This window comes from Aedes aegypti, unplaced genomic scaffold, assembly GCF_002204515.2.
Source record: "Aedes aegypti strain LVP_AGWG unplaced genomic scaffold, AaegL5.0 Primary Assembly AGWG_AaegL5_hic_scaff_5_PBJ_arrow, whole genome shotgun sequence".
NCBI classification, from domain to species: domain Eukaryota; kingdom Metazoa; phylum Arthropoda; class Insecta; order Diptera; family Culicidae; genus Aedes; species Aedes aegypti.
This window is the reverse complement of record NW_018736280.1, coordinates 20,458-47,594: the sequence shown is the minus strand read 5'-3', so window position 1 is coordinate 47,594 and position 27,137 is coordinate 20,458. Positions and strand designations below refer to the sequence as shown.

Genomic DNA, 27,137 nt, shown 5'->3' with positions numbered 1-27,137 from the left:
TCCGTCTCCGTTGCGTACACCATCTGTCCTCTCTGCTTCCGAGCAGAAGACAATCGACAATATAAAATCCCTTTTTATTCCTGCTCGTCCGGGAAAACTGTCCACCACTCCACTGGCGGAGCACAAAATTGAGCTCGCTGAAGAATGGCGGAATAAGCCTCCGGTTAGACAGTTCCCGTATGTCATGTCTCCAAAAACGCAAGGTTTGGTGTCCGTAGAGCTGCAAAGACTGCTCGACGCGGGTATCATCGAACCCAGTAACTCTGATTGGTCACTAAACTGTGTACCAGTCGTCAAACCTCATAAGGTTCGGCTCTGTTTGGATGCGCGCAAGATTAACGAAAGAACTGTTCGTGATGCTTACCCCTTGCCGCACCCCTGTCGAATCTTAGGCCAACTTCCGCAGGCGAAGTACTTATCGACGATTGATTTGTCGGAAGCTTTCCTTCAAGTTCCACTTGAAAAGGCTTCGCGGAAGTATACGGCCTTTAGCGTGCAAGGTAAGGGGTTGTTTCAATACACCCGAATGCCCTTTGGCCTTGTCAATAGTCCGGCCACGTTGGCTAGACTGATGGACCGGGTTCTGGGCCACGGTGTATTGGAACCTTATGTCTTCGTTTACCTCGACGATATCGTCGTGGTAACGGAGACATTTGAGCATCACGTCCAGCTCCTTCAGGAAATTGCACGCAGATTAAACAGAGCCAACCTAATGATAAACCTGGAGAAGTCTCAGTTTGGGGTGCCGGAAATTCCCTTCCTGGGATATCTTTTGAGTTCGGAGGGTCTTCGTGGGAATCCTGACAAGATTCGACCCATCGTCGAGTACGAAAGGCCCACCACGATCACTAAACTTAGAAGATTCCTAGGGATGGCGAATTATTACCGGCGGTTCATCCCAAACTTCAGCGAGACTTGTGGGCCTTTGTCGGATCTCCTGAAGTCGAAAACCAAAATCATCGGCTGGAATAAAGCCGCAGAGGGGGCGTTCTGTCGCATCAAGGAGCAGCTCATCAGTGCACCGATTCTGGGTAGCCCGGACTTCTCCCGGGAGTTTACTATCCAGACGGATGCTAGCGATGTAGCTGTCGCCGGAGTTCTCACTCAGCAGCAGGAGGATGGTGAGAGGGTGATATCCTACTTCTCCCGGAAGCTCACCACCCCGCAGAAGAACTACCACGCTGCTGAAAAAGAGGCTCTGGCCGCTCTCCTCTCCATCGAAGCATTCCGGGGCTACATCGAGGGCTACCACTTCACCTTGGTGACGGATTCGTCCGCCCTCACCCACATTCTTAAAACGAAGTGGAAGGTCGGTTCTCGATGTAGTCGGTGGAGCTTGGACTTTCAGCAGTTTGACATGACAGTGGTACACCGGAAAGGAAAGGAGAATGTCGTTCCAGATGCCCTGTCGCGTAGCATTGCTGTAGTTCAAGATTCACCAACTTCAGTATGGTACACTTCTCTGATGGAGAAGGTAACCCGCCGGCCTGACGACTATGTCGATTTCAAGGTCGAAGACGGTAAACTTTACAAGTTTATCACCGTCAAAAATGTACCATACGACTCTCGGTTTGAGTGGAAGCAAGTTCTGCCAACCGAGGAAGTTTCCGGAGTGCTTAAACAGGCTCATGATGATAAGTTTCATCCCGGTTTCGACAAAACGCTAGCTCTTGTCCAACAGCGCTATTACTGGCCCAAAATGGCCAAAGATATTAGGGCCTACATACAGGCCTGTTCGACCTGTAAAGAGGTCAAGCCCTCTTACGTTCAAACTACCCCGGAAATGGGTAAAATGCGCTGTGCTTCCCGACCGTGGCAGATTATTTCCATGGACTTCATTGGTCCTCTGCCACGTAGTCGTAAGGGGAATCAGCACATCTTAGTCATCTGTGACTACTTTTCCAAGTGGGTAATGATTCAGCCGGTGAAGAAGCTGGATAGTTCAGCCATGTGTGTGATTTTGAAAAATCAGTGGTTCTATAGGAATTCTGTCCCTGAAATCATAATTACAGACAACGGCAGCCCTTTCGTTTCGAAAGAGTTCAAGGAACTTATAGACCACTTCAAGATCACACACTGGCTGAACTCCCGCTACCATTCCCAGTCGAATCCCGTGGAGCGCGTGAACCGTAGTATAAACGCGGCCGTCCGCAGTTACGTCCAAGAGGACCAGCGAATATGGGACACCAAGATCCCGGAGGTGGAGCTGATGCTCAACACTAGTGTTCACTCCTCCACGGGATTCACACCATATTTCATTACCCACGGACAAGAGCTAGCGGAACAGGGATCCGACCATCGTCTTTCTCGACACGGTGAGGAACTTTCTGCGGAAGACAGGGAGGAAAGACGCAAGCAGATGTTCACCAAAATCCATGAGATAGTTCGCAAAAACCTCGAAAAGTCCCACGAGGTTTCCAGGGATCGTTATAACCTGCGAAACCGTACTTTTGCCAAGTCGTTCACGGTAGGTCAATTAGTTTATCGTAAGAACATGAAGCAGTCTTCGGCTGCGGAAAACTACAATGCCAAATTAGGGCGGCAGTATTTACCCTGTAAAATCAAGGCCAAGATTGGCTCGTCTTCCTACGAGCTGGAAGACCTCAGTGGGAAAAATCTGGGGGTTTGGCCAGCCGTACATCTAAAACCCGGGTGAGCATCTGCATCGCCTTTCTTCCCTGGCATCAACTCTCGAATTCCCTAACAAGGATTCAATCAATGATTCGAAGAAAAGGTCCGAATACTCACCTGTTTGCTTTGTTTTGTTTCTGATTCATTCATGCCTGTCCGTCGTCGTCGTCAGAACCATAATATTTTGATTGTCCTCCTCGTCGACATAGTTCGCATCATCCACTTCTTTTTCCTCTTTCTTCCGTTCCCAACATTTACCCTTTTAACAAGGGTCGAACTAAGGGGAATGTTTACCATTTTCATAACGCCTCCCCGGTGGCGAATTTCGATCGATTAGTTCGTCGGTCCAACCGAGGGGTCTACAGCGATATCGCTAGGCTCCCTCAAAATTATTTAGCATAGGGTACCCTAGAATCTTAGTTTAGTATATATATAGCGTGTGAATGAATTGTATGTTGTCTTGGGAAATAAAGTTTTATCCCAGACAACCGTATGAATGAGATGAATGTATGAATGAATTTGTATGAAAGGTGGGGGGAATGAATGTGTGAATGAATGCGTACTTTTAATCCCGAGAAAATCTCGGTGAGGATTATAAGGAAGAGATTTCCGAAAAGTTTATTTTCTCTCCTAATAATAGATTAGTTTTAAAATAGGTTATAATTGAGTTAATTTAAAATAAAAGTTTAATTTATAAAGATTTGATGATGAGAGGATGGATAAGAACGCTTTTATTCTGACGAACCTGTATTCTGGAAGGCTGTATTTTCCAGATTCACTTATTGTTTCGATACAACTCAATCATTGTCCTCTTATTTCAGCTTATGGTAATTAGAGAGTACAGTGGCCAGGCTCGCTCTGCAATTTTATGTAATTTGAAGGAAAAGAGCCTCCTTTTGTGATCAATCATTGCTTCAAATTATCACTTAAATTGCAGGGGAGAGAGCCACTGTAGGAGAACTAGCTTTCAGTGAATCTATCACGAATTCGGGAAGTAGGACTCCTGCTTCCCCAATTCGATCGTGGATCGTGGAAGTTCGCCTCTCCCGGTAATTCCTTTGATCTTAAACAGTGACTACTAATCTCGAAAAGAAGAGCTCCCACCGAGGAAACAATCACTTTTCCAGATTGGAAGTCACCAACAAGAGAAAAAGGTTTACTGCGAACTAATTACCCTAAGAGGAAATAAGATTCGTAGTTCGGCAGCCAGACTCTATGGCTGAAAGTTAGGTGATTTGGTGGAAAAGAGCTCCTCTCTGCACGGAAAAATCATTCCACTAAATCAAAATAACCTTCAGCTAAAAGAGAGCTGCCAAAATAAGAACTCCTTACTTGACCTTCTCCTTCTAGTGGACAGTCTCTATTGTTAAGTGTTAAGTGATTTTGTGGAAAAGAGCTCCTCTTCATGGACAAATCATTGCACAAAATCAATCTAACACTTAACAAGAGGAGGGCCACACTGACCTTTTTCCCTGACCGATTTCCTTCAAGTGGACAGTCTCTATTATTAAGTGTTACGTGATTTTGTGGAAAAGAGCTCCTCTCCATGGACAAATCATTGCACAAAATCAATCTAACACTTAACAAGAGGAGGGCCACAAAAGTCCTTATACCTAAATTCCCATTCCCGACTTCTCTTGAAAAAAAAAAAAACGACGTTTTTTTTATTCTGGAGTGGGGGATGAATGTAACCTCTCAAAATGGTTACATTTGTCTTTTTGTAAATATTCCCTGTAAATAGTTTTTTTGTTCATTATTATTCTTATTATTCTTATTATTATTCCAATTATTACTCTTATTATTATCCTTATCATTATTATTTTTCTTATTACTACCCTTATTACTATTATCACTTTTATTATAATTACGGCTGCTTAAAAATATTATGAATTTAAAATTGAAATGCCTATACCTTATACAAATAGAAATTGAAAAAAAATGAATTACAAAAAAAAAAATATCGAATGCACTCCACCTTGAACATCCCCATCCCTATTCCCATAACGTTTGTACTACACACCACCGTTACCAGCGTCAGCTGTCATGACGTTGGTAGCGAATCGACAGCAGCGATCCAATAAAACCGTTTGTCCACAAAAAACGGTCTCTAATAGGTGAACGGACATCACCACAAGTTGTTGTGCCGCGATTTTAATCTTGATTCGTTCTCTTCCCGTACAGTGAACGGTTAGTTCGGAAGTGCAATTTGGTGGCTGATTTCGATCCGCCATAGTGGTTTTGACGGAGGTTGTTGGAGTGCCACGCTTTGGCCCAACCGTAGTGCCAACCGCAGTGATTGTGGAAAGGAGTCGCTGGTGTGTCCCGTATTTACCCAGCCGGCCCGGGACCGGTTCGCCATTGAATAACCGGAGGAGCTACGCTGTGACCTAGTCGGACCGATCGTCGAAGAGAAGCCATCAAGAGTCGCCGGGGAGCCAAGAAGCCATCAAGAGTCGCTGGGGGCCACGTTCTGGCTCTGTTGGCCTTCCCCTGTTTCGTCGTCCATCGAACCGCCCAGTTTTGAAGGATGTTGGAGTTAACGGGTGGTCATACCCGGCTGTCTGACTGGGCTTGCTGCTGACTGACTGCCTCGTACGGGACCCGCTCATCGTCGAAAACCATAGAAGAATGGTAATCCGGTATGTGGTGCACGTTCTCCTATCCCATTACAATTCCTTCATTCTCTTTGGAATATCAGAACCATGAATATATATAATGTATAGTTAAACTACCTCTGCTTTTGAATATAATTTATTCTTGCGCATTTCCCTATATTCCACCCTATCTCATTTAAGGAATAGTCCACCTTGTTTGCTAAGATTTTGACGTAGGACTACGTCTACGTTCTGGTTTTTAAGGGAAGTTTTTCCACTCCACCCCAATTTCCTCTTGGAGCAATATAGACGACCCTGAGGCCCAGGACAAAAGCGCGGTTGGGAACAACAGAGGTTCCCAACCTATAGAATCTCTAACATACCAGGCAAATTCCGGAAACGACCGTTATCGTAACGGATATTATCTTTCATCTGCCTGGAGCCTCAACGACTCTCTTGCGTGAAGGGCAATTCCAAAAATTTGACTCATGATTAGCCCCGCAATTAGAGCATATGAACTTGGTGGTATCTTCTTTCACAGGACAGACGTCCTTAGCGTGAGAAGAACCTCCGGAAATCATGGATTTAGCATCCATGCGGCAATTTTTTGTACCATGACCCCACTTTTGGCACCGACGGCACTGAGTGGGGTTCTGGTAATTTCCTCCAGGTTTCTGGAAATGTCCCCATGTCACACGGACATCGTACATAAGTCTTGCTTTTTCTAAAGCTTTAATATTATTTTGTTCTTTTTTGTTAAAGTGAACTTAATAATATTCTAGAGAAAGCCCTTTCCGAACAATGCCAGATTGGGTTCTCTTTTTCATAATGATTACTTGGACTGGAGAAAATCCAAGTAAATCATTTATTCCATTTTTTATCTATTCAGGTGATTTATAGTCACTTGAGAGACCTTTCAAGACAACTTTGAACAAACGTTCAGTTTTGTCGTCATAAGTGAAAAATTTGTGCATCTTCTCTTCAAGATCTTTAAGAGTTTCCGGAAAAACGCGACAGTCTCCTTTCTTTGCGATTTGGAAGGAAACCTTGATTCCCCTAATGGAGTTCAAGATCTCCTGCCTAAATCCCGCAAATTCGGAACAACTGACCACGATAGGCGGCACTCTTTGCTTCCTCACTTGAATCAAAGAGCCTGGGCTAGAGGCTGCTTCGATTTGGTGTTCGGAAAATTTGTCTAGAGCATCGAACTGATTGCTCATTTCGATACAATTATTCATTTCACCCTTGGAAGAAAGTTCGTATTCCGGGGAAACGTCCTTTCTTCCATTCTTGCCAGGTTTAGTTACAGTTTTAAATCCCATTTTTTTGGAAAGAAGTAGTGAATTCAGAGATTCACCCTTCCGTTTATTCGTAGTTGCAACCATGTTTAGTGAAAAATAAAACGAAAGAAGACGTGACCTCCTAAGAGGTTTTTTCCCAAGACGGTGTCCAAGAAGGATTACCACCGCTAGCTTTCGCCAACGAGTCCAACGAAAAATCGAAAGCACGGGTCCAAACAAGGATCGTAAAGGGATCAATAGTAGAAAAAATAGTACTGAAAAGTATTGTTTTAGTAGCACTGAAAAGTACCGTTTTGAATTTTAGCACTGAAAAGTACTGTTTTTGTAACACTGAAAGTACTGTTTTATTGCTTTAGGTAGTTTTTAAGAAAACTTCCAAGAGCAGAGAGAATTCGTGTACGCACAGCACGAAGGTACGATGCGCACTGAGAAAGTCTTCTGTTCATTTGGCCAGCGAGTAACGTCAGTTACTTTTCCAGGTAACATGAATAGTATATGTCTGGCCGAAGCCGTTTAAAGTCGATCAATGCTTACAGCATTGCCATCTATACCATCACCGACGAATCTTATGATCTCTTAAGACATCGTATCCGTTCCGACCCACGTCACATTGAAAACGCCAAGGTCTTCATCATTATGATGTTGAACGCTTCATGCCAATTCACGTCACCATTGTCACCAAACTGTGTTCCTCTCTCTCATCAACATCAAAGCAACGATTTCAATTTCAAAATACTTCCTAGTTTCTAAGTCATTCTTTGAATTGTTGTTCTTTTGTAAATGTTATTCCTCATAAGTTTGCACTAAATTATTAATGAATTAGTTTTACTACACTTCCTTAAAAGAGATTTTTTTCTCACTGGAAGTGTGCTCTATTGTACATACTGAGAAGAAAAGAAGAGCAGGTTTTATGCCTCTGGGAGAAGAGGTTCAAAAGGGACCTCACTCCCAAGGGCTTTTCCCTGTTCCAAATAATAAAAAAAGGAATTACGAAGAAATTCTTGGGGGTATGCTCGGAGTAACTCTGGAGGAATTCCCGGCAGAACTCTTGAGGATTTTTCAGAGGAAGTCTGAAAAAATTCCGGCAGGAACTCCGTAGGAATTGCTGCAGGAACTCTGAAAATATTCTTGAAGAAATTCCCAGAGGAACTCTTAAGGAATTCCTGGAGGAATGTTTAAAGGAACACCGAAGGAATTCCTGGAAAAAACTCAAAAATTATTCCTGGAGAAACTCCGAAGGAAGTCCTGGAGAAACTCCGAAGTTAATCTTGAAGGAATTCCGAAGAAATTCTTGAGGGTATGCTCGGAGTAACTCTGGAGGAATTCCCAGCAGAACTCTTGAGGATTTTTCAGAGGAAGTCTGGAAAAATTCCTGCAGGAACTCCGTAGGAATTGCTGCAGGAACTCTGAAAATATTCTTGGAGAAATTCCCAGAGGAACTCTTAAGGAATTCCTGGAGGAACGTTTAAAGGAACACCGAAGGAATTCCTGGAGAAACTCAAAAATTATTCCTGGAGAAACTCCGAAGTTAATCTTGAAGGAATTCCGAAGAAATTCTTGGGGGTATGCTCGGAGTAACTCTGGAGGAATTCCCGGCAGAACTCTTGAGGATTTTCCAGACGAAGTCTGGAATAATTCCTGCAGGAACTCCGAAGGAATTGAGAAAAAAAATCCGGGAGGATCTCCAAAGAAATTCCTGAAGGAGCTTGAAGGAATTCCTGGAAAATCTTGAAAGAATTGCTGCGAAAATAGCTGGAGGCAATCCGTGGTGGAAATCCCATGAGAAAATGCTAGAGAAATATCTGGAAAAATTCCTGGTGTTCATGGAGCAATTTCTCGGTGGAATTCCTGGAGGGAATCCCGGAGATTTTTTGTGAGAAAACCTCGCAGGAATTCCTGGTTGAAATGCCATGGAAAATTCCAAAAGGAAATCCCCGGAAGAATTTCTGGAGAAATTCCTGGTGAAAATTTCAAGAGGAAATTCTGCGTGAAATCCCCGGTGGAATTTTTGGGGCAAATCCCCAGAGGAACTCTTAGAGGGAATCCCGAAAGAATTCCTGTAAGAAAACCCCGCATAAATTTCTGGAGGAAATCCACGGAGTAAATTATGGTCAAAATCTCATGAGGAATTCCTGGATGAATTTCTGGAGAAAATCCTAATGCAAATCTTAATCTTAACCAGGAGGAAATCCCCGGAGAATTTTTGGGGGAAATTCCCGGAGGAATTCTTGGAAAATATCTTCGGAAGAATTTCTGAAGAAAATCCCCGGAGAAATTCGGAGATTTCATCCACGGGTGTATTTGCTGAAAAAATCCCCGAAGGATTTCCTGGAGAAAATGGCTGCAGGAATTGCATAATGAAATCCCCGAAGGAATTCAGAGAAATTTCTGCAAAAGATCTCCAGATAAATTCTCTGAAAAAGTCCCTGGAGTCATTTATGTAGAAAATCCTCGGAGGAATTCCCTAATGAATTTACAGACGAAATCCCCAGGAGAAATCTTGGACGAAATCATCCGAGGATATGCTATTGGAAATCCAAATGGAGAAAATAACCAGAAGAGTTCTTGGAAGAATCTCCGGAAGAATTTCTGGAGAAAATCCCCAGAGCAAATTTCCGAAGAAATTCCTGGACGACATTCCGTGGAGAAATACCTAGTGGAAATCTCCAAATAAATTCTCTGAATAAATCCCCGAAGGAATTTCAGGATAAAATGTCTGGAGGAATTTCATAATGAAATCGCCAAAGTAATTTCTAGACAAAATGCCCGAAAACATTCATGCTGCAAATTCCTAGAAACATTCTCGGATGAATTCTCTGAAAAAAGCCCCGAAGCAATTTCCGGAAAAATGCCTGAAATTTCCGAAAGAATTCCTGTATAAATCCCCAGAGGAATTCCTGGAAAAAAGCCCCGGAGAAATTCCTGAATGAAATAAATGAACCAAAGCGGTTACCACCACCATTATCCAAACGAGGGAACTTATTCGCGTTCGATCGAGCCTGGTCCAAAGGTGTCAAACCGGTTTCACGCTGAATTCCTTCATCGCCTGCACTGAACACGCACAGATCTTTAACCACATCGATTAGGTTTTGATAGCATTCTTCCAGCGCGTTGGCTTCTTCGGGATTTTCGGACACCCGGATCAAAAGATCCTGCAGCACTGCACGCAGGGTGACAATCAGCGCATCCTGGTGGGGATCCATTTCAAAGTTCATCCAATTATCGATGCGAACCATGTTGTCGACCCATTCCACCTTCTTGCTACCGAACAGCAGGATATGGATCGGGGAAACCATGGGCATCTGCTTACAGGACACGGCTCTGGTACGAATCTTTTCCCCGAACACGAACATCGGATACGGGAAAGTCACCTGCAGGTTGCTGGTGCAAAGCAGCGCAAAGCAGCGATAGGGCCATATCTAGGCGGGGATCGTCATCGTTTTGATCGAAGCCCATCTCAACCATGGTCTCTTCGGGGAACCCAGCCTGCGATAGCAGTTTCAACAGTTGGCGCTTGGCTTCCGACATGACATTCCCGACGGAATTCCTGAAGGAAATCCACGGAGGGATTCCTGGTGAAAATACTAAAAGGAATTTTCTGAAAGGAAATCCTGAGAATTTCTGGTGCAAATTGACGGAGGAATTTGGAAGAAATTCACGAAGAAATTTCAGAAGAAAGTACATACCCGAAGGGATTCCTGGAGCAAATTCCTGGCGTAATTCTTGCAGTATATCCCGGACGAATGTCTGGAAGAAAACCCCAGAGGAAATTGTTTTTCGGCGTTCCTTCTTTAATCACTTTTTTCACTTCGTAGCCTTCGTAGACTATTCGCGACGACGAAGAAAAAAGAGATTCCACAAAGCACACGCACCAACGGAAAACCTCATAAGGAGCTGTCATCGTGTGCGTGAAAAAAAAAGCAAAAATATCTCTCTCCTTGTTTTTCTGTGTCAAATCAGATTTGGAACAGCTCAAATCTTGTTCCAAATCCGACCAAAAATGGACCAGGCAGTTAGCCTGTTCCAAAAAAATAGACCAGAAAACTAGTATAAAATAGAATTGGAACATAATTTGCAACACCGGTGCAAGCTCCAATTTTTAACATGGTCCAAAAATTTGGAACCAACCGGTGATTTGGACCACCGGTGAAGTTGCCTTTAGATCATGAAATGGTGGTTCGAGATGAAAGAAAGTCATTTCATTATAAAAATTATTCTTCTTCCATATCCCACAAAATGTAATGAGCGAATGCGAACGTGCTCGATCGTCTTATTTATTACAGATTCGAGTGCGTTTAAGGACATATCTCCATGTGTGCCAAAATGGTCTCTAATATGGCACCTTTCTCCCCCTTTCACTTTCCGCTCCCACCTCCCACTATGGGCGGTTTCCATACAGACTGGCGGCCAAAAATATTTTTTCCATCTCCTGCCGTATTTATGAGTTTTGTGATACAAATTTGATGTTTTATTTTCAAAAACAAGTTTTCAAGACTAACTTTTGAATAGGGCCTATAGCGAAAAAATAAGTTCTGTTACTTATGATACATATAAGTCATTTATGCGATTAACGTTGTGCAATGCATTATAAATACTAGAACTTGCATAGAAATGATGATTGAGCGATATTCAGTCATTCTCTGAATTATATTTTAACTGTTTTTAATAAAAAATGGTTAAAATATTGAAAAATGTTAAAAAGTCCTAATTTAAAAAAGTGCAAATTTGTGCAGCTAAATTCTTCACGAAACTTTAATTTACATCTCAAAGTACCCTTGGAAATAAATTTTAGCTTGGGACAATTTGGGACAAAAAAGTATGGGATGTGTAAAGTTTCGATAAAAAATCAAATATATTTTTTTCAGTGCACTGCCCGCATGTTTTCGACCTAAAGTACGAATTTTTATTTAATTTTATTTCTCCATGATAGCTTTTTTAATAAGATTTCGGACAGTGTATAAAGATCTGTATAAAATATTACGATTATGCAGTATATTGTATTCAATGTGTACCTTGTGTTTGAACTGAATTCTTTATTTTTCTTAAAAACTCTAACTTTGACATGCTGTATCAATTAGACTATGAGAGATCTTGCCCTGATATTCCAGGAATATTTTAATAGAAGTGTTTACTATGGAATGGTGTACAAGAAAAATCTATCAGAACAAGTCATTTTTTCGATTATTGGCCACCTGATCGCCCATAGTGCCTCCCACGCTTCTCACAGTGTTTTTGAGAGCGATCACAAAAAATATTTTTTTGCAATTTCTCATCGTAATAGGCTGTTTTTCATCACGCCAATCTGTCATGAAACGGCCTACTTTCCTGCACTGAAGTATGCACCTAACTGAAACCAGTGCTGTAATGATTCATTACGCAACGCTTTCTCATTACGCAACTGTTTTGAGTTGCGTAATGAATCATAACACAACAATTTTTCAGAAATTGTAAAATAATGGTGAATGCATTCCGATATAATTTCTGATACCCTCAAGTGGTCTTCAACGAAATTGCAAAAAAATGTTGTACGTAACTCGTTGCAGAACTAGATTTTTAAAGCACTCGTGCTGTAAAAATCATCATTCTGCAACTTGTTCCGTAAACTACTAATTTGAAGCTACTAACTTTATTGTAGAGGGGTGGTTTCTTAACTGAAAGAATTCCATAATGTGTTTTTCGCAAATTACCACGTAGTTATTGCTGTGATTTGTGTTGTAAAATACCACGCACTTCCGAATCACTTCTTCTTCATGCACTGAGATATTGTTCGCTGGCTTTTCGGTGCCCGCTCTAAAAATCGCCAATCTGTCATGAAACGGCCTACTTTCCTGCACTGAAGTATGCAGTGCGGGAATAGTCATTACCTAACTGAAACCAGTGCTGTAATGATTCATTACGCAACGCTTTCTCATTACGCAACTGTTTTGAGTTGCGTAATGAATCATAACACAACAATTTTTCAGAAATTGTAAAATAATGGTGAATGCATTCCGATATAATTTCTGATACCCTCAAGTGGTCTTCAACGAAATTGCAAAAAATGTTGTACGTAACTCGTTGCAGAACTAGATTTTTAAAGCACTCGTGCTGTAAAAATCATCATTCTGCAACTTGTTCCGTAAACTACTAATTTGAAGCTACTAACTTTATTGTAGAGGGGTGGTTTCTTAACTGAAAGAATTCCATAATGTGTTTTTCGCAAATTACCACGTAGTTATTGCTGTGATTTGTGTTGTAAAATACCACGCACTTCCGAATCACTTCTTCTTCATGCACTGAGATATTGTTCGCTGGCTTTTCGGTGCCCGCTGTAAAAATCACTTTTAAACGTATTTCTACTCACCGTAGCAATTAAAAAAACTAATGCGACACGTGAAACACTTTGGTTTTTCACGCACGATGCTCCTGGGAGCAATTAATCACTTATATTCGTCAATTTGTGCTCGAAAACAGCACCGAAACGCGAATTCACTGAGCCAACATTGTTTATGAATCGGATGCGCCGCTCTCACTGATTGGAAGTGATGTCAGTTTTTATGTTTGGAATTAAAATTGTTTGGATATTCATACACATGCTACAACCTCGTATTTTACAATTTCATAATACTCAAATAGTGTACAATGTCACAAGTGTTGCAAAACATTTTTATGTGTGAGAAAAACAATGTACCACGCAATTTAATAGCAAAAATGATTATATGACATTATACAATACAATTGACTGTAGAATTCAAATGCATACTGATGGCAACTTTCTCCGTCCGTGAGAAGCGAGAAAAGAGAGGAGAAAACTGCCAAAAAAAAAGTAAACAACGCACGCATGGTGTAAAAAACGCTTATAATTTTGGTTAAAAAACATGTTTTCAGTACCAAACGAAATAAATTGTGATATTGAGCTTTTATGAAGTTGTTGATGAATTCATATCGACAATAATACCTTTGTATGAAACGTGTGCTAGTAATACTGCCTACATAATTCTGTGAGTGGTGGTATACATGGAACATGATGATTTATTTTTGGCCGACGCACTTTACATTGTGCTCCGCTTTGTTGGGTGGCATTGAGGTGATCGAGAGGGTGCTTTAGCGGGTGGCTCGAGTGGGTGGCAACATTATGTTTACGTGCTCAATGAACTTTCACCTTAATGAGGTTATGTAATCGTGTATGACTGACAGCATAACTGTACGCACGGTGTCTTTTTCATGTAACTTTATAACAAAAAAATCGGCATGTCTCAAATTTGGACCAATGAAAGACAAGACCTTCCTCTTTCATTTGCTGCTAAAATGAAAATAATCCATCGGGGGGTCTAGTGCAATTTTTTTTTTTTTTTTTTGAAATTTTGTTGTTCGTAATATCATTTCAAATGCACCGTAAATTAATAAATTTTGGTGAGGTGAACTGTTCAAACGGATTTAGATGAAAATGTTTTAAAAATCTAGTCTCAATATCGTGTAGATTATATTCTAAACATGCTAAAAATTTACAGGCCGAGGCCGAAATTTAAATTTTTGAGTTGCCTCTCTTTTGCCTTCATCCATTGTTGAAATTTGCATTGCGTTTAAAACTTAGTATGTCAAACAAGGGGCGGTCCATTAATTACGTAAGGATTTATGGGGGGAGGGGGGGTTCTGAGATTTCTTACGTGCCATACAAATAATTTTTAATTTTCATACGAAAAACCTTACCATGGGGGGGGAGGGGGGTTGAAAAACCCCGGAAAATGTCTTACGTAATAAATGGACAGCCCCCAACCTCTTCCCCGAGTTCGATTCTCACTGAGAAGACGTGTAACTTTTTCGCAAATCTTCACATCAATTTGTCCATCTAATCCAATTGCAAATTATATGTAATGTTTAGCTTTTCGGTAGTTGTTAAACTTCCACTCGGCTGGTTAGCCGTAAACCACGATTCATAATTAAAAACATGAACCTCTTTTCAATTTTTAATTGTTACTCAAGATCAATTTTCATCTTTCTGACTTGGTTTAGGAACAAGAGATCGAAAGACAAAAGGTCGAAAGGACAATAAGTCGAAAGACAAAAGGAAGACAAGACAAATGGTCGAAAATACAGAAGGTCAAAAGGACCAAAGGTTGAAAGTGATTTGCATCATGGGAAATCCAATCATTTTTGAAAGAATATGTTTGACCTTTTATCCCCTCTTTATTCCTCTTCGATCTTTTGCCCATTCGACCTTATGTCGTAGATTCTAGGAAATTGACAAGTTCACATTTGTGCCAATGATAGACGCAATATAACATTTCATAAATCCAATATTCCAACCCAATTGCAATAGCAATGCAATGTTGACACTATTGTTCATGTGTCTGTTGTGAGAATTGACAGTACATTGCTTTTGTTTGCGATGGTAAAACAAACAGAATTGCTGACAAATATTCTCAGATTAGCAGCCAGTCTAGGGCTGAAAATCTCGTAAATGAAGATAAGAATATTAACAATAATGCTGACGAATATACACTTCCCTTTTAAATTGATAGTAGTAAAAGGGCAAATTAATCCATACATACATCGAAAGGTTTCATTCATTACAAATCTACCTGTGAATGATTGATCTGTGATCGTAACATTTTGCTCAGCGATCTCAATAAGTGCTGTGATGTTCAGTTTTACCTTAGTTTTATTAGAGTTGTACGGAATTCTATACTTATTCATAAAACAAATACATTTAATCAGCTTAAAAATGTTACTCAGTAACTTTACGATTTTGCTAGTTTAACAACGAAATCATACGAAGCTTTAACAAAAATATCAGGTGAATCATAAAAGTCTCCGAACCAAAAAAAGAGCCAAAGAACGGTGAACTTTATTGCATACAAACTTGTTTGCTATTTATATCCAGCAGATCTCAAGTACAATGTTTTCTATAGCTCTGTTGTGTTCTATACTTATAAAAGCGCCAGCTCGAATGACTTTTGATGCTAATCCAGTCCTGTAAACATTCGACATTTTGCGCGACGTTCGTTTGGATGCCATGGTCAGCAGTCACAGCACGAGCGGTAAAAAGAACGTCGACAAACACTAAAAAGTGTTAATTGAATGTCGTCTGATGCGATGCCATTTGCATAAATCATATGTTTTACATAGAGTTCAGACATCGGATCATAAACAACATGGATAGTTTGATCTTGTCTGTTATGTCGAATGTGACACACACACAGTGAAAGCAGAACAGCAACAAAAAAAAACGTAACGCTTCATAGCGAAGCTATCGGGGTCAGTGGCGTTCAATTGACATTTTTCTATTCGACATTCGCTTGATCGCTCGTGTTGTGAATGTTTAAGGGAAGCGCTGCCGAATATCAGCGAAAACGTGTCGACTACCGTGATTGCTTACAACTGCTGCTAATCTTCCATCAAAAGACGTTCGAGTTGGCGCTTTAATTGAATTAGAAAAGTCAAAATCATGAAGTTTGATGCCTAGTTTTGGTGCTAAAACTTAGTGGTCCCATATTACGGGTTTTTCGGTGCTCCAAAAGAACCAGAATAACCATAAATTCATTCTTTTGGCAAAATACATTCAAACATAATAAATCGTTATGAGTTGGACACAATTCATTTGGTTTTTTGGCATCAATCCGAGTAATTTCATCGAATTGTCCAGATTGGCTACTTTCCGGGTCTCCAGGAACCGATTCAGCATGGACCATACTGAACCGAGTTTTTCATGGGATGTGCATCCGTAATTGGTCCTTATCGTTGATAAATTTTATGACAAAATATCCATCAACCGAATAGTACCGATGTGAATTACATACACAAAACTGCGATGGAAACTTACTTTTCGGATGTTCCGGGTTTCCGGAACCGGGTATGAACTATTTACAGTCCACGTAAATATCTATTCAACAATACGAGGACGCTTCAGACTACTTGTTTAGTTGCGAAACTACAGGTTGTCGAATTAAGGGTCTCTAAAGGAACTTTTTTCAGATGTAGCAGGTTCCCGGAGGCCACAGTGACGCAATTCCGGATCTGCGGATGGATTTCCGAAAATCGACATGTGTGCCTTTCATTTCAGCCCAACAGTACTAATTTCGGTCAATACACTGATTTTTTTGAGCTGTTTTAATTTTCGGGTCGAAAACGACCCTAAGTCAAAAGCTCCCTAAGAGGCCATTCAAAACTTTTGTTTCCGCAAAAATAAATGTTCTCACAAAAATCCAAAAAAATACCCAATTGTCAGAAAACGTCAAATTGCTAGTTTATTTTAATCAAAAGTTACAATGATTTGAATTTTGAAATGGATCGAAAACGACCCAAGGTCCTTACTTAGGTTAAGCTATATCCCAAAGACCGTAAAAAAATTGAAAAAAAAAATTGTTCTACACCCCCCGACCGATTATTTTCGTTTTGGTTGCATATGAAAGGGGAGAATCATGGCTGTATTGTGTCAAAATTTCAGACATGCCGAATTTTTTGTTTTGAAATTGCTCTACGAAACACACCGTGGTACGCTTAGCATAATGCTGAATTAAAATAATGCTACAAAGCATCAAAACTGTTAATCAAATGGATCATTGCTTGACATATATTGAATAAAGGCATGACAACATTATCAATGCAAAAAATGTTGACTTTCGATCAAATTAACCCCTCTACCGGCAGCTTAATTTTTTACCGCAAAATTCAAATTCAAATGGTTATAACTTTTTTGTTTTTCAATATTTTTGCACCATTTTTTCACAAGTTCTCAAAAAAACTCTTCTAGTTTTAGGATCTGTGTAATTTCTCAGGCTATAGAATTTTAATCGTATTCGGATATTCACTCTTCGGAACAATTCATTAATGAGAGTATATTGTGAAAAAATGAAGCAATTTGGTGCAGCCGTCTTTAAGTAATGAGCATTTAGGTTTCTGGAACCACGCTGGCCAAATAAAGATCTTAAAAACTTCAAAAAACATCATATCGTAATTTTCAGATATCTCCAAGAATACTGAACCGATTTGTATGATTATTTCAGAGTAGCTTCTTATTACCTGGCGTTATATAGCCCACATTTTATTTTTTTGATTAATTGATTAAAAACAAAATGGCCGCCAAAGACATTTTATATGGAAAATGTCGGTCCCCCAAGGAACATCGGAATATCTTTGAAACCAGATCACCAATAATTAATATCGACACGCACTAGAAGAGAACCTAAACTAGAAGAGTTGTTTGAGAACTTGTGAAAAAATGGTGCAAAAATATTGAAAAACAAAAAAGTTATAACGATTTGAATATTTATTTTGGGGTAAAAAATGAAGCTGCCGGTAGAGGGGTTAATGCAATGATATAATGCTTGTGGTTACTTGGAACACAGTGCGTTGAATTTATGGAGACACGGGCCAAAACTGAAAACTGGAAGATCAAGCCATTTGAGCATATTACCCATTGCACGGTGACGTCATCATCAAATCGATCTCTTTCCCTCCTTCGGGAAATCTGAAAACAACGGTGCCAGTACCTGTCAAAGTTGACAGGTACTGGCACCATTGTGTTCGAGTTTTGTTGAAGAGCGAAAGAGACAGAATTTCGCCGTGAATTAGGCATGGTATGGAAAATAGAGATAGAAAACTATAGAGGACGAATGTCGCTGGTGTTCCCTTTGTTCTCGCTCAGAAACATGTTGGGTACATTATTGATCATCTTATGTTTTTTTAGAGTCCGGCGGCGGTCGTACGCCCGCAGCCGTTACAGCGAACTGACACCCGCAGGGTGAAATGAATGGAAAAACTTTCCCGCCCAAATTGAAAGCACGTGGTTTTCGCAGAATGACAGAAGTGTATCTATGTATTAGTGATAAATATCAGGAGCAACTGAACACGATGAGTGTGCTTGCTGTCTAGTGCATGTACTGTGTTTGGAAGTTGGAGGTTCTGTATGATCAGTGACCGCTGCGCTTATATTTGGAGACATGGGCAGATAATCGCCATAATTGGATTTATCTTGAGACAGACAATAAAGAGACTAAATTATAAAGAGACGAAATCTGATCATATTCAAAATAAATCAGCTAGCAACTATGCCAAAAATATGACGCAGCACTGTCAATGTTAAATCCCACGCTAAAAGGGAGTCACAGGTTTTATGTGTTGAATTTTCACAGGTTTGGGTAATGAATGAAAAAATGACTGAATGTGTGTAAAACCAATGTAATGAGTAGAGCATTCTTTATGAAAAGCATGAAAATTGCAATCGACACTCATGTATTCAGAAAATATGCTACTTCAGAAGAAGCAAAAATTTTCGTGGACGGTAACATTTTTGTGTGAGCCGTTTTCAGCTTGTGTGAAAAAGTGTTTGACAAGTCTTCTGCTCGATTGGAATGACATTGACAGTAAACTTGGAATTCCAATTGGAACATTTCGCTTCTTTGCTTATAGTTTCTTTAGGGTACATAACTGTCAAACTGCATACATTTTCGCGTTGACATTTATAGCCCCGCCTATCTCCGCCAGCAAAAGATGTTCCGACAGCGACGCCAGCGACATTATTTTTCTATGGTTTATTGTTTCTATTGTATGGAAGGAAAAGTTGTTTCTGGTGAAAAAAGCTACAATTTGCATAAATGACATATAATATTAATACACATGATCGCAAAACTGTCCAAAGCGCCAATTTGATTATTTTACAAGAAAAAATTTGAAATTAGTACTTTTATTGTTCATAATGATGTAAGAAGATATTCTCAAATATGTTTCTTTTAACTCGAAGCTGCAAAGGTGACTTATACGCCTTTATGCAAAAAAAAACGCATTTTTTTAAATTTTCCAGTTTTAAATATAAAATACTAATAAAAACTTGGGAACTACATTTAAAATATATTATTTAAAGCATAAACTTGCTATGCTGTAATGTCAGGTCAGCGTTGCAAGATTTTTGGATTTTTTATCACAAATAACTCATATTCATACTTGTACTGGTTAAGGAGTATACCTAAAATAGTCAAAAAATCTCGAAAAGTTGCAGGGAGTTGTAGCTGTATTTTTCAGACCTCTTATAGGACACTCTAGTTCTTATTACATCAATTATACTTTTTGAAATTTCTCATCGTAATAGGCTGTTTTTCGTCACACCAATCTGCCATGAAACGGCCTACTTTCGTGCACTGAAGTGTGCGGTAATAGACATTTCACAACTGAAACCAGTGCTGTAATGATTCATTACGCTACGATTTTTCATAACGCAACTGTTTTCAGTTTCGTATTTTTATTTATCATATCAGTTCATATTTTTAGGAATTGTTAAAAGATGGTGAACGCATTCAGATATGATTTCTGATACCTTCTACGAAATTGCAAAAAAATGTTGAATGCAACTCGTTGCAGAACTCGATTTTTACAGCACTCCTCGTAATTATTCAACACGGCAAGCATCGTTGGACAAATGTACGACTGGTGCTGTAAAAATCATCATTCTGCAACTTGTTGCGTAAACTACTATTAACAACATTCAACCATTTTGTCGTTTAGATTTTGATTGAATAGATTGGTTTCAACATTCTCCTTACTAGTTGAAAGGGATGATGAAAACATGCGATAAAATTTAGTTTTTCTGCTGCTCCGACAACTGCCAATTTCGACGCTTGTTATAATTGTTTTAGTGCTTTGTATTTATAGCATATAAATACTTGTTTCAATAACGGATGATATGAATAAACACTTGTGGATGCTTATTATCGCCGGATAAAATAACTTGAAACTTGATTTCTTGTCTAAGGAGCAACGTACTGTGCGATGGTGTGATTACAGCGCAACTAAACATATGTACAACATTCAATATTCTTATCATTCCAAACATTGCATTCATTTCTCATATCTAGGTGTTCTGTGTTAGGAAACACTATCATCCTAATTTGGTAAAACTAAAGTAGGCTTTTATTAACATTAAGTTAACAACATATTTATTAAATTCCCTCATAAGCGTAACAGCCACAGTGGCAAAACTAAATGGGGTGCATTGCATGATTTCATTTGTTTCGATCACTTTTATTCCAACATGATAAAGTGGTAGTGTGGTATGCGACGGCACTCTCAATCAGCAGGTTCTTGGTTCGAGTCATAAACGGATAAGCGACTCTTGATTTTAGGCATGTGATTCATGATTCCGAGCAATAGGCCTTTTCATGTGACAGATCCGTCTATGCATTTGTTTACAGCGGTGGTGGACCGGTGCTAACACGGGCCTGTCATTTTCATAGAAGAACTGTCAAAGTGCTTCCCGATCAGCTGATTTGAGACGTCATGTGAATAGGCCTATCCGTAACAAAAACATAACGCGTGTGATGCGTTACGGCAATTTGACTCATGATATCATGAGTCCAAATCATGGTGTATTTTCATAAGCTGAAACACTCTAAAATCATGATATCATGAGTTATAATCTTGCTGTTGGATTCTGATTTCTACCCGTGTACTTTTTGAAATGCAATAATACATATAGAATAAAAAAAAACACATAGTCTAAAATTGTTTTACGAGGTAGTTTAATTTTATTTATCGTTTCAGATTTATGTCGATGAAGATCATGATATGACAGAAGTAAAACAACATCTGTATCACACAATAGAATCGTACTTTGAAGAAAGTTTTCAGGGCAATGATCAGGATTGGACTACCACTTTTTTTCTTTCCAAATCGTAGCAACTGATTAATAAAATACCGAATATGAGAAGTAAGGATTTGAAAAATCAGCCCTGAAAATAAATAGTTTTGCTGCTTGGGACGTATACATGAATTGTATTTTATTTCTTTTGATGACAGTAAATGTAGTTAAGAGCTATGGACTATAACGGAAGTGTGAAGTTACTTGAATATTGGGTTTCTCGAGAATTTTCAGCATTTCGATCGAAGACTTCGAAAGACGAAGTCTTTACTTACGCTCCAGGGTCTGGTAGTAGTTGGGCACATTTCGAATATTTTCTCAAACCGCAGACCACCAAATAAGTTGCGTGCTGAATCTTTCCAAAATAACATTACAAAATATTATTAATAATAACATATAATTCTATAGGCTCAGGCGGCATTTATCCATTGCAGAGCCAAAAATCTTGAAAAGGGGCCATGACTCGAAAACTATTTGCCATCCTTAGATGAGATTGTTAAAAATATTTTCTTCAAACCTTAAAGAGGAGAAAAAAGAAGCAGAATCATACATAATACAAAGCATCATTCAAAAATCGATAGAGTATTTTCCATGAGGGTAGGAATTTACTTTCCAAAATATCACGAACAGATTCAGGGAGCAAACGATGATATATTTTGAAATTTCTAATGAAAGTAATTTTAGGTATAGCAAAACGCGTACAATGGAAAACAATATGATCAATATCCTCATAAGCAACACCACAATCACACAAATTGGAATCATTGATATTAATACGATGCACATAACTATTACAAATATTACAAATATGATTGGAAATAAGTCTCGATAATGTACAAATAAAATTTCTTCCGACAGTAAAATTTTTAAACCGAGTGAATCAACTAACAATAGGTAAAATTGAATGACACCATCGTCCTTTATCACTAAAGTCCCATGAAAGCTGTCAATCATTGGGAGAATATTTTTTTATGGTGAAGATGAATCGAAGCCAAACCTCAAATATTCAAGAGAACAAATCTGGAGAACCAAACATCCGTTTAAGCTGAAAACATAATCGATTGCTCGCTAGCTGGTGGTGACCAATCGATTAAGTTTTCAGCTCAAACGCGTGTTCGGTTCTCCAGATTTGTGCTCTTTAAAATTTGATGTTTGGCTTCGATGCATCTTCACCTTGAATCTGTAAAATATTCAGACGATGAAATTTGTCTGTTGAACATACTGCCACAACGAACTCCTAATTTTGCTAAATAATCAGCTTGCTCTTTACTGAAATGTCCGCGGTCCGGTACTTATAAAATAAACTTAACTGCCCTAAGCGAGACTGTGATGAAGATAGAAAGGATAAGCTTGTTTCTTCGAGGTATCAAATACGACTGACTATCGCTCTTTTTTTTATTAGTATCATTCCAAACATTACATTCATTTCTTATATCTAGGTATTCTGCGTTATTAGACAACACTATCATCCTAATTTGGTAAAACAAATTTAAAATTTATATTGTTCGTTTAGTTAAGGAATAGATTCTCGAGCACATTTTCAACGTGAAAAAATAAATACTCACACGTCAGTTTATATGACACTTTCATAGAAGCACGCACCTTGCATTCAATGTACAATCCAACATAATGCGTTACATGTGCGTTACTTGTTGGTTTTGTTAGCTACGACACCATCCAATATATGGCAAACATGGTGGGAGAATATTTTGGGGTGACGAAATTATTTAGGTGTGAGTCTATTAAAGGGGCAAAATCCTCAATATTACCATTTTTTTTGACAACATATTGAGGATGTTGCCCTCTAATAGACTCACACCTAAATCATTTTGTCACACCAAAATATTTTCTCACCATGTTTGCCATATATTGGATGGTGTCGTAGCTAACAAAACCAACAAGGAACGCACATGTAACGCATAATGTTGGATTGTACATTGAATGCAAGGTGCGTGCTTTTATGAAAGTGCCATATAAACTGACGTGTGAGTATTTATTTTTCCACGTTGAAAATGTGCACAAGAATCTATTCCTTAACTAAACGAACAATATTACGTTTCACTTGCCGTAGCAGTTCAGATTTTTTACATGTGAGTTGATTTCACCTGCTTATACACACTTAATCGTAGGATTTCATTTCGGTAAACCTAAATGACGAATTCGGTCAGTAAAACATATTTTTACTGAAATCTCGTTCAATTTTGACAGATAAACTATATTGACAGATGAAAATTGACGAAAATTGGTAGTTTACCTAAATTACTGAGACTCGGTAATCTATTTTGCCACAACAATCAGCAAACAAATAATTTTACTGAATTTCGGCAAAGCGCATCTGCCAAAACGAGAGCTGCAGAAACCAACATGTGCTCGAAATATTTTGAGATGTTCTTCGAAAGAGCGCGCGGAAAGCGCCAACATGTAAGTATTCAGCGAATTTATTGTATTATGATGAATAACTGTGTCGAGTCAGCAATCGTCAAATCTATTCCTATTACATTTTTAGGGATATTCCTTGGAACTTCAACTCCCCACCATATGAATACAGCGAAAATGGTCGTGCTGCCTTTATATTTTGATGAAAAAGCAAAAACATTTTCTCAAATTGAAAAAAGTGAGATGTTTGCAGTGATAGTGGCTCAAACAATAATACATTAATATGAATAAATTTGTTTCATTATTAAAATTTATTTTTACCGTTTTCTTCTTATTATTCTTCCAATCAAGAAAACAATCATTTGCCAAATTTGCTGAGATTTTCGGCAATGAATTACCGATATCTTCGTCAAAATTTGACAGCTGGGAAGATTTAACAAATTGCAGCGCGATCGGCACTTTGAACTTTTACCGAGATTTTTGCCGAAATCTCAGATGTTGGGTTCTCGGCAAAAAAAATTGCCGGCCTCGGCGAAACGAATTAAGTGTGTAAGAGAAAAAACACGTTTTCAATTTACTTAACCTAACTTAACCTGAATATATAACGCATTAATCGTGGCAATAGAAGATTGTAACGATTTTTGCCTGGAATGGATCATTGAAGGTAGTTTTTGTCAGTGCTTATCGCATCAAAACAAAGGCGCCACTGTATTGTGCTCTGCAAGATAAATCCACGTAATGCGATTATCTGAAAATTTCGATATACCGTCGCAGTGATAACAAAAATCACCAAATGTTTCAGATTTAGTAAATTTGAAACATTTGCGTCCATGAAGAACGAAAAATTCCAAGCCTACTTGAATTTTGACGTTGCGTTTGAATTGCGCGCATATCTTCTGCGCTTTACCACCGCCGCTGTATGTGGATTTAAAATGAGCGACGCAATATATGCATGAATTAAGAGTTGTGCGAAGAGTGAAACCAAATCTGCCTATCAAACTGTCAAATCGCCTACCTATCGAGCAGCCCAGCAAAACAGATACACACTTAATTTATTTTGCCGAGGCCGGCATAAATAATCGCCGACAACCCAACAGATGAGATTTCGTCAAAAATTGTGCTGTAAAATGTTAAATCAGCCCAGCTGTCAAAATCTGACGAAGAGATCGGTAATCTATTGCCGAAAATCTCGGCACACCAAATTTAAAATTTATATTTATTAACATTTTTTTAACAACATATTGAGGATGTTGCCCTCTAATAGACTGCGTCAACTTTTTCAGAAGTCCAGAAAGGAAGTTCAGCAATGTACAACCGCGGGGATCCAAAACATTTCAAATCGAAAATGTAAATTGAGATTGTAACAAACGCAGAATAATAGTCGAGTCTACGTCAACAAAATATTGTAGTCCGAATAATTACATTCCCAATTTGTTCAATATCTGTTTTGCATTAGAAAATTGTAACCAACGTGTGAAAATCGAATTTTCATTCCTCGCCACGTCGCAGCTCGATGTGCAATAATACTTTGCTGCGTATTATTGCGATGCTCGCAATACGGCAACATAGTTGGACATTCGATTTCCACAGGTTAGCTAATGGAGATTTTTTTTATTTCCGTACGGGTTTGGGCCGAAGGGTCTCAGATTTACATGAAACTTTTTCCACAGACAGGGCTCATCAATATATGAATAAAAAAAAAATTGAGAAAAATTCAGGGTCGCCTATTTTCCCGGAAAACTCAGTTGGATTTTTTTGTTTTCCCCTGACACTACTTACCTTGGAAAATCATAACTCAAGAACGAAGCTTCGTAGAAACAAAGTTTTTTTTATGAAAATGAAAGCAAATTTTCTCAGGAATAAAAAAAAATTAACTGGAAAAAGTTTTCCAAAAAATGTTCCACCGTTGAGAAAATTCGTAAAGAAAAGCCGGAAAAACTATGCTCCAACTCGTGGAAAATTTTCAAAAAAAATATTTTTGAGAAGGTAATTTCATAAGCTTTAATCGCTGAAATTTTTGAAATGTACTTTTCTTTCGTTTTTGAGTTATGGCCAATTTTGTAAAAAATGTGCAAATGTGCCATTTTGATCCTTTTCTTTGCAAAATCATAACTCAAGAAAGAAGCATCGTAGAAACAAAGTTTTTTTTTATGAAAATGGAAGCAAATTTTCTCAGGAATAAAAAAAAAATAACTGGAAACAGTTTTCCACAAAATTTTCCACCGTTGAGAAAATTCGTAAAGAAAAGCCGGGAAAACTATGTTCCAACTCGTGTAAGATTTTCAAAGAAATATTTTTGAGAAGGTAATTTCATAAACTTTAATCGCTGAAATTTTTGAAATGGTATTTTTTTTTTTCATTTTTGAGTTATGGCCAATTTTGTAAAAAATGTGCAATTGTGCCATTTTGAGCCTTTTCTTTGAAAAATCATAGCTCAAGAAAGAAGCATCGTAGAAACAAAGTTTTTTTTTTATGAAAATGAAAGCAAATTTTCTAAGGAATAGAAAAAAAAGTTAACTGTTTTTCACAATAATTTCCACCGTTGAGAAAATTCGTAAAGAAAAGCCGGAAAAAACTATGCTCCAACTCGTGAAAAATTTTCAAAAAAATAATTTTGAGAAGGTAATTTCATAAGCTATTTATTTTTTATTTATTTAGCTGGCGTTACATCAATTAATTTGATAAAACCTCGTTAACGATGTTACGCTAATTTACTCGGTCCATGGCTGTGTCTCTCCAACTTCGATTTTGGCCCACGTTCTCCAGATCTTGTTGCACCTGATCAAACCACCTCGCTCGTTGTGCTCCCCGCCTTCTTGTGCCAACCGGATTCGACGCGAACACCATCTTTGCAGGATTGTTGTCCGGTAGTCTTGCAACATGCCCTACCCAGCGCACCCTTCCAGCTTTCGCAACCTTCTGGATACTGGGTTCGCCGTAGAGCCTAGCGAGCTCGTGGTTCATTCTCCGCCGCCACACACCGTTCTCCTGCACTCCTGCAGATCGTCCTAAGCACCCTTCGTTCGAACACTCCAAATGCTTGCAGGTCTTCTTCCAGCATGGTCCATGCTTCATGTCCATAGAGGACCACCGGTCTTATGAGCGTTTTGTACATGGTACATTTGGTGCGGGGGTGAATCTTTCTCGACCGCAGCTTCTTCTGGAGCCCATAGTAGGCGCGACTTCCACTGATGATGCGTCTCCGTATTTCACGACTAACGTTGTTATCAGCCGTTAACAAGGATCCAAGGTAGACGAAATCATCAACCACCTCAAAAGTATCCCCGTCTATCGTAATACTGCTTCCCAGGCGGGCTCTGTCGCGCTCGGTTCCGCCTATCAGCATGTACTTTGTTTTTGACGCATTCACCACCAGGCCGACTTTTGTCGCTTCACATTTCAGGCGGGTGTACAGGTCTGCCACCGTTCCAAATGTTCTGCCGACAATATCCATATCATCCGCGAAGCAAACAAATTGGCTGGATCTTGTGAAAATCGTACCTCGGTTATTGAACCCGGCTCTCCGCATGACACCTTCTAGCGCGATGTTGAACAGCAGGCACGAAAGTCCATCACCCTGTCGAAGTCCCCGGCGGAATGTTCGCCCGAAATCTTCACGCTATT

At 39.1% G+C, this 27,137-nt stretch overlaps 1 protein-coding gene across 4 annotated transcripts in view; it reads left to right on the top strand.

Moving 5' to 3' along the window:
* The window catches only part of LOC5565467 (dipeptidyl aminopeptidase-like protein 6), a 546,556-nt gene extending 525,293 nt beyond the window's left edge, over positions 1–21,263 (top strand). For 3 of the 4 annotated variants that reach the window (XM_021857015.1, XM_021857012.1, XM_021857013.1), the window contains one exon: positions 21,041–21,263. In XM_021857015.1, the coding sequence (XP_021712707.1) occupies positions 21,041–21,175 (135 nt within the window). In that variant the 3' untranslated portion in view covers positions 21,176–21,263. The remainder of the gene's footprint in view (positions 1–21,040) is intronic. The other variant, XR_002503132.1, reaches the window with a different exon arrangement.
* The last annotated feature ends 5,874 nt before the right edge of the window (positions 21,264–27,137 follow it).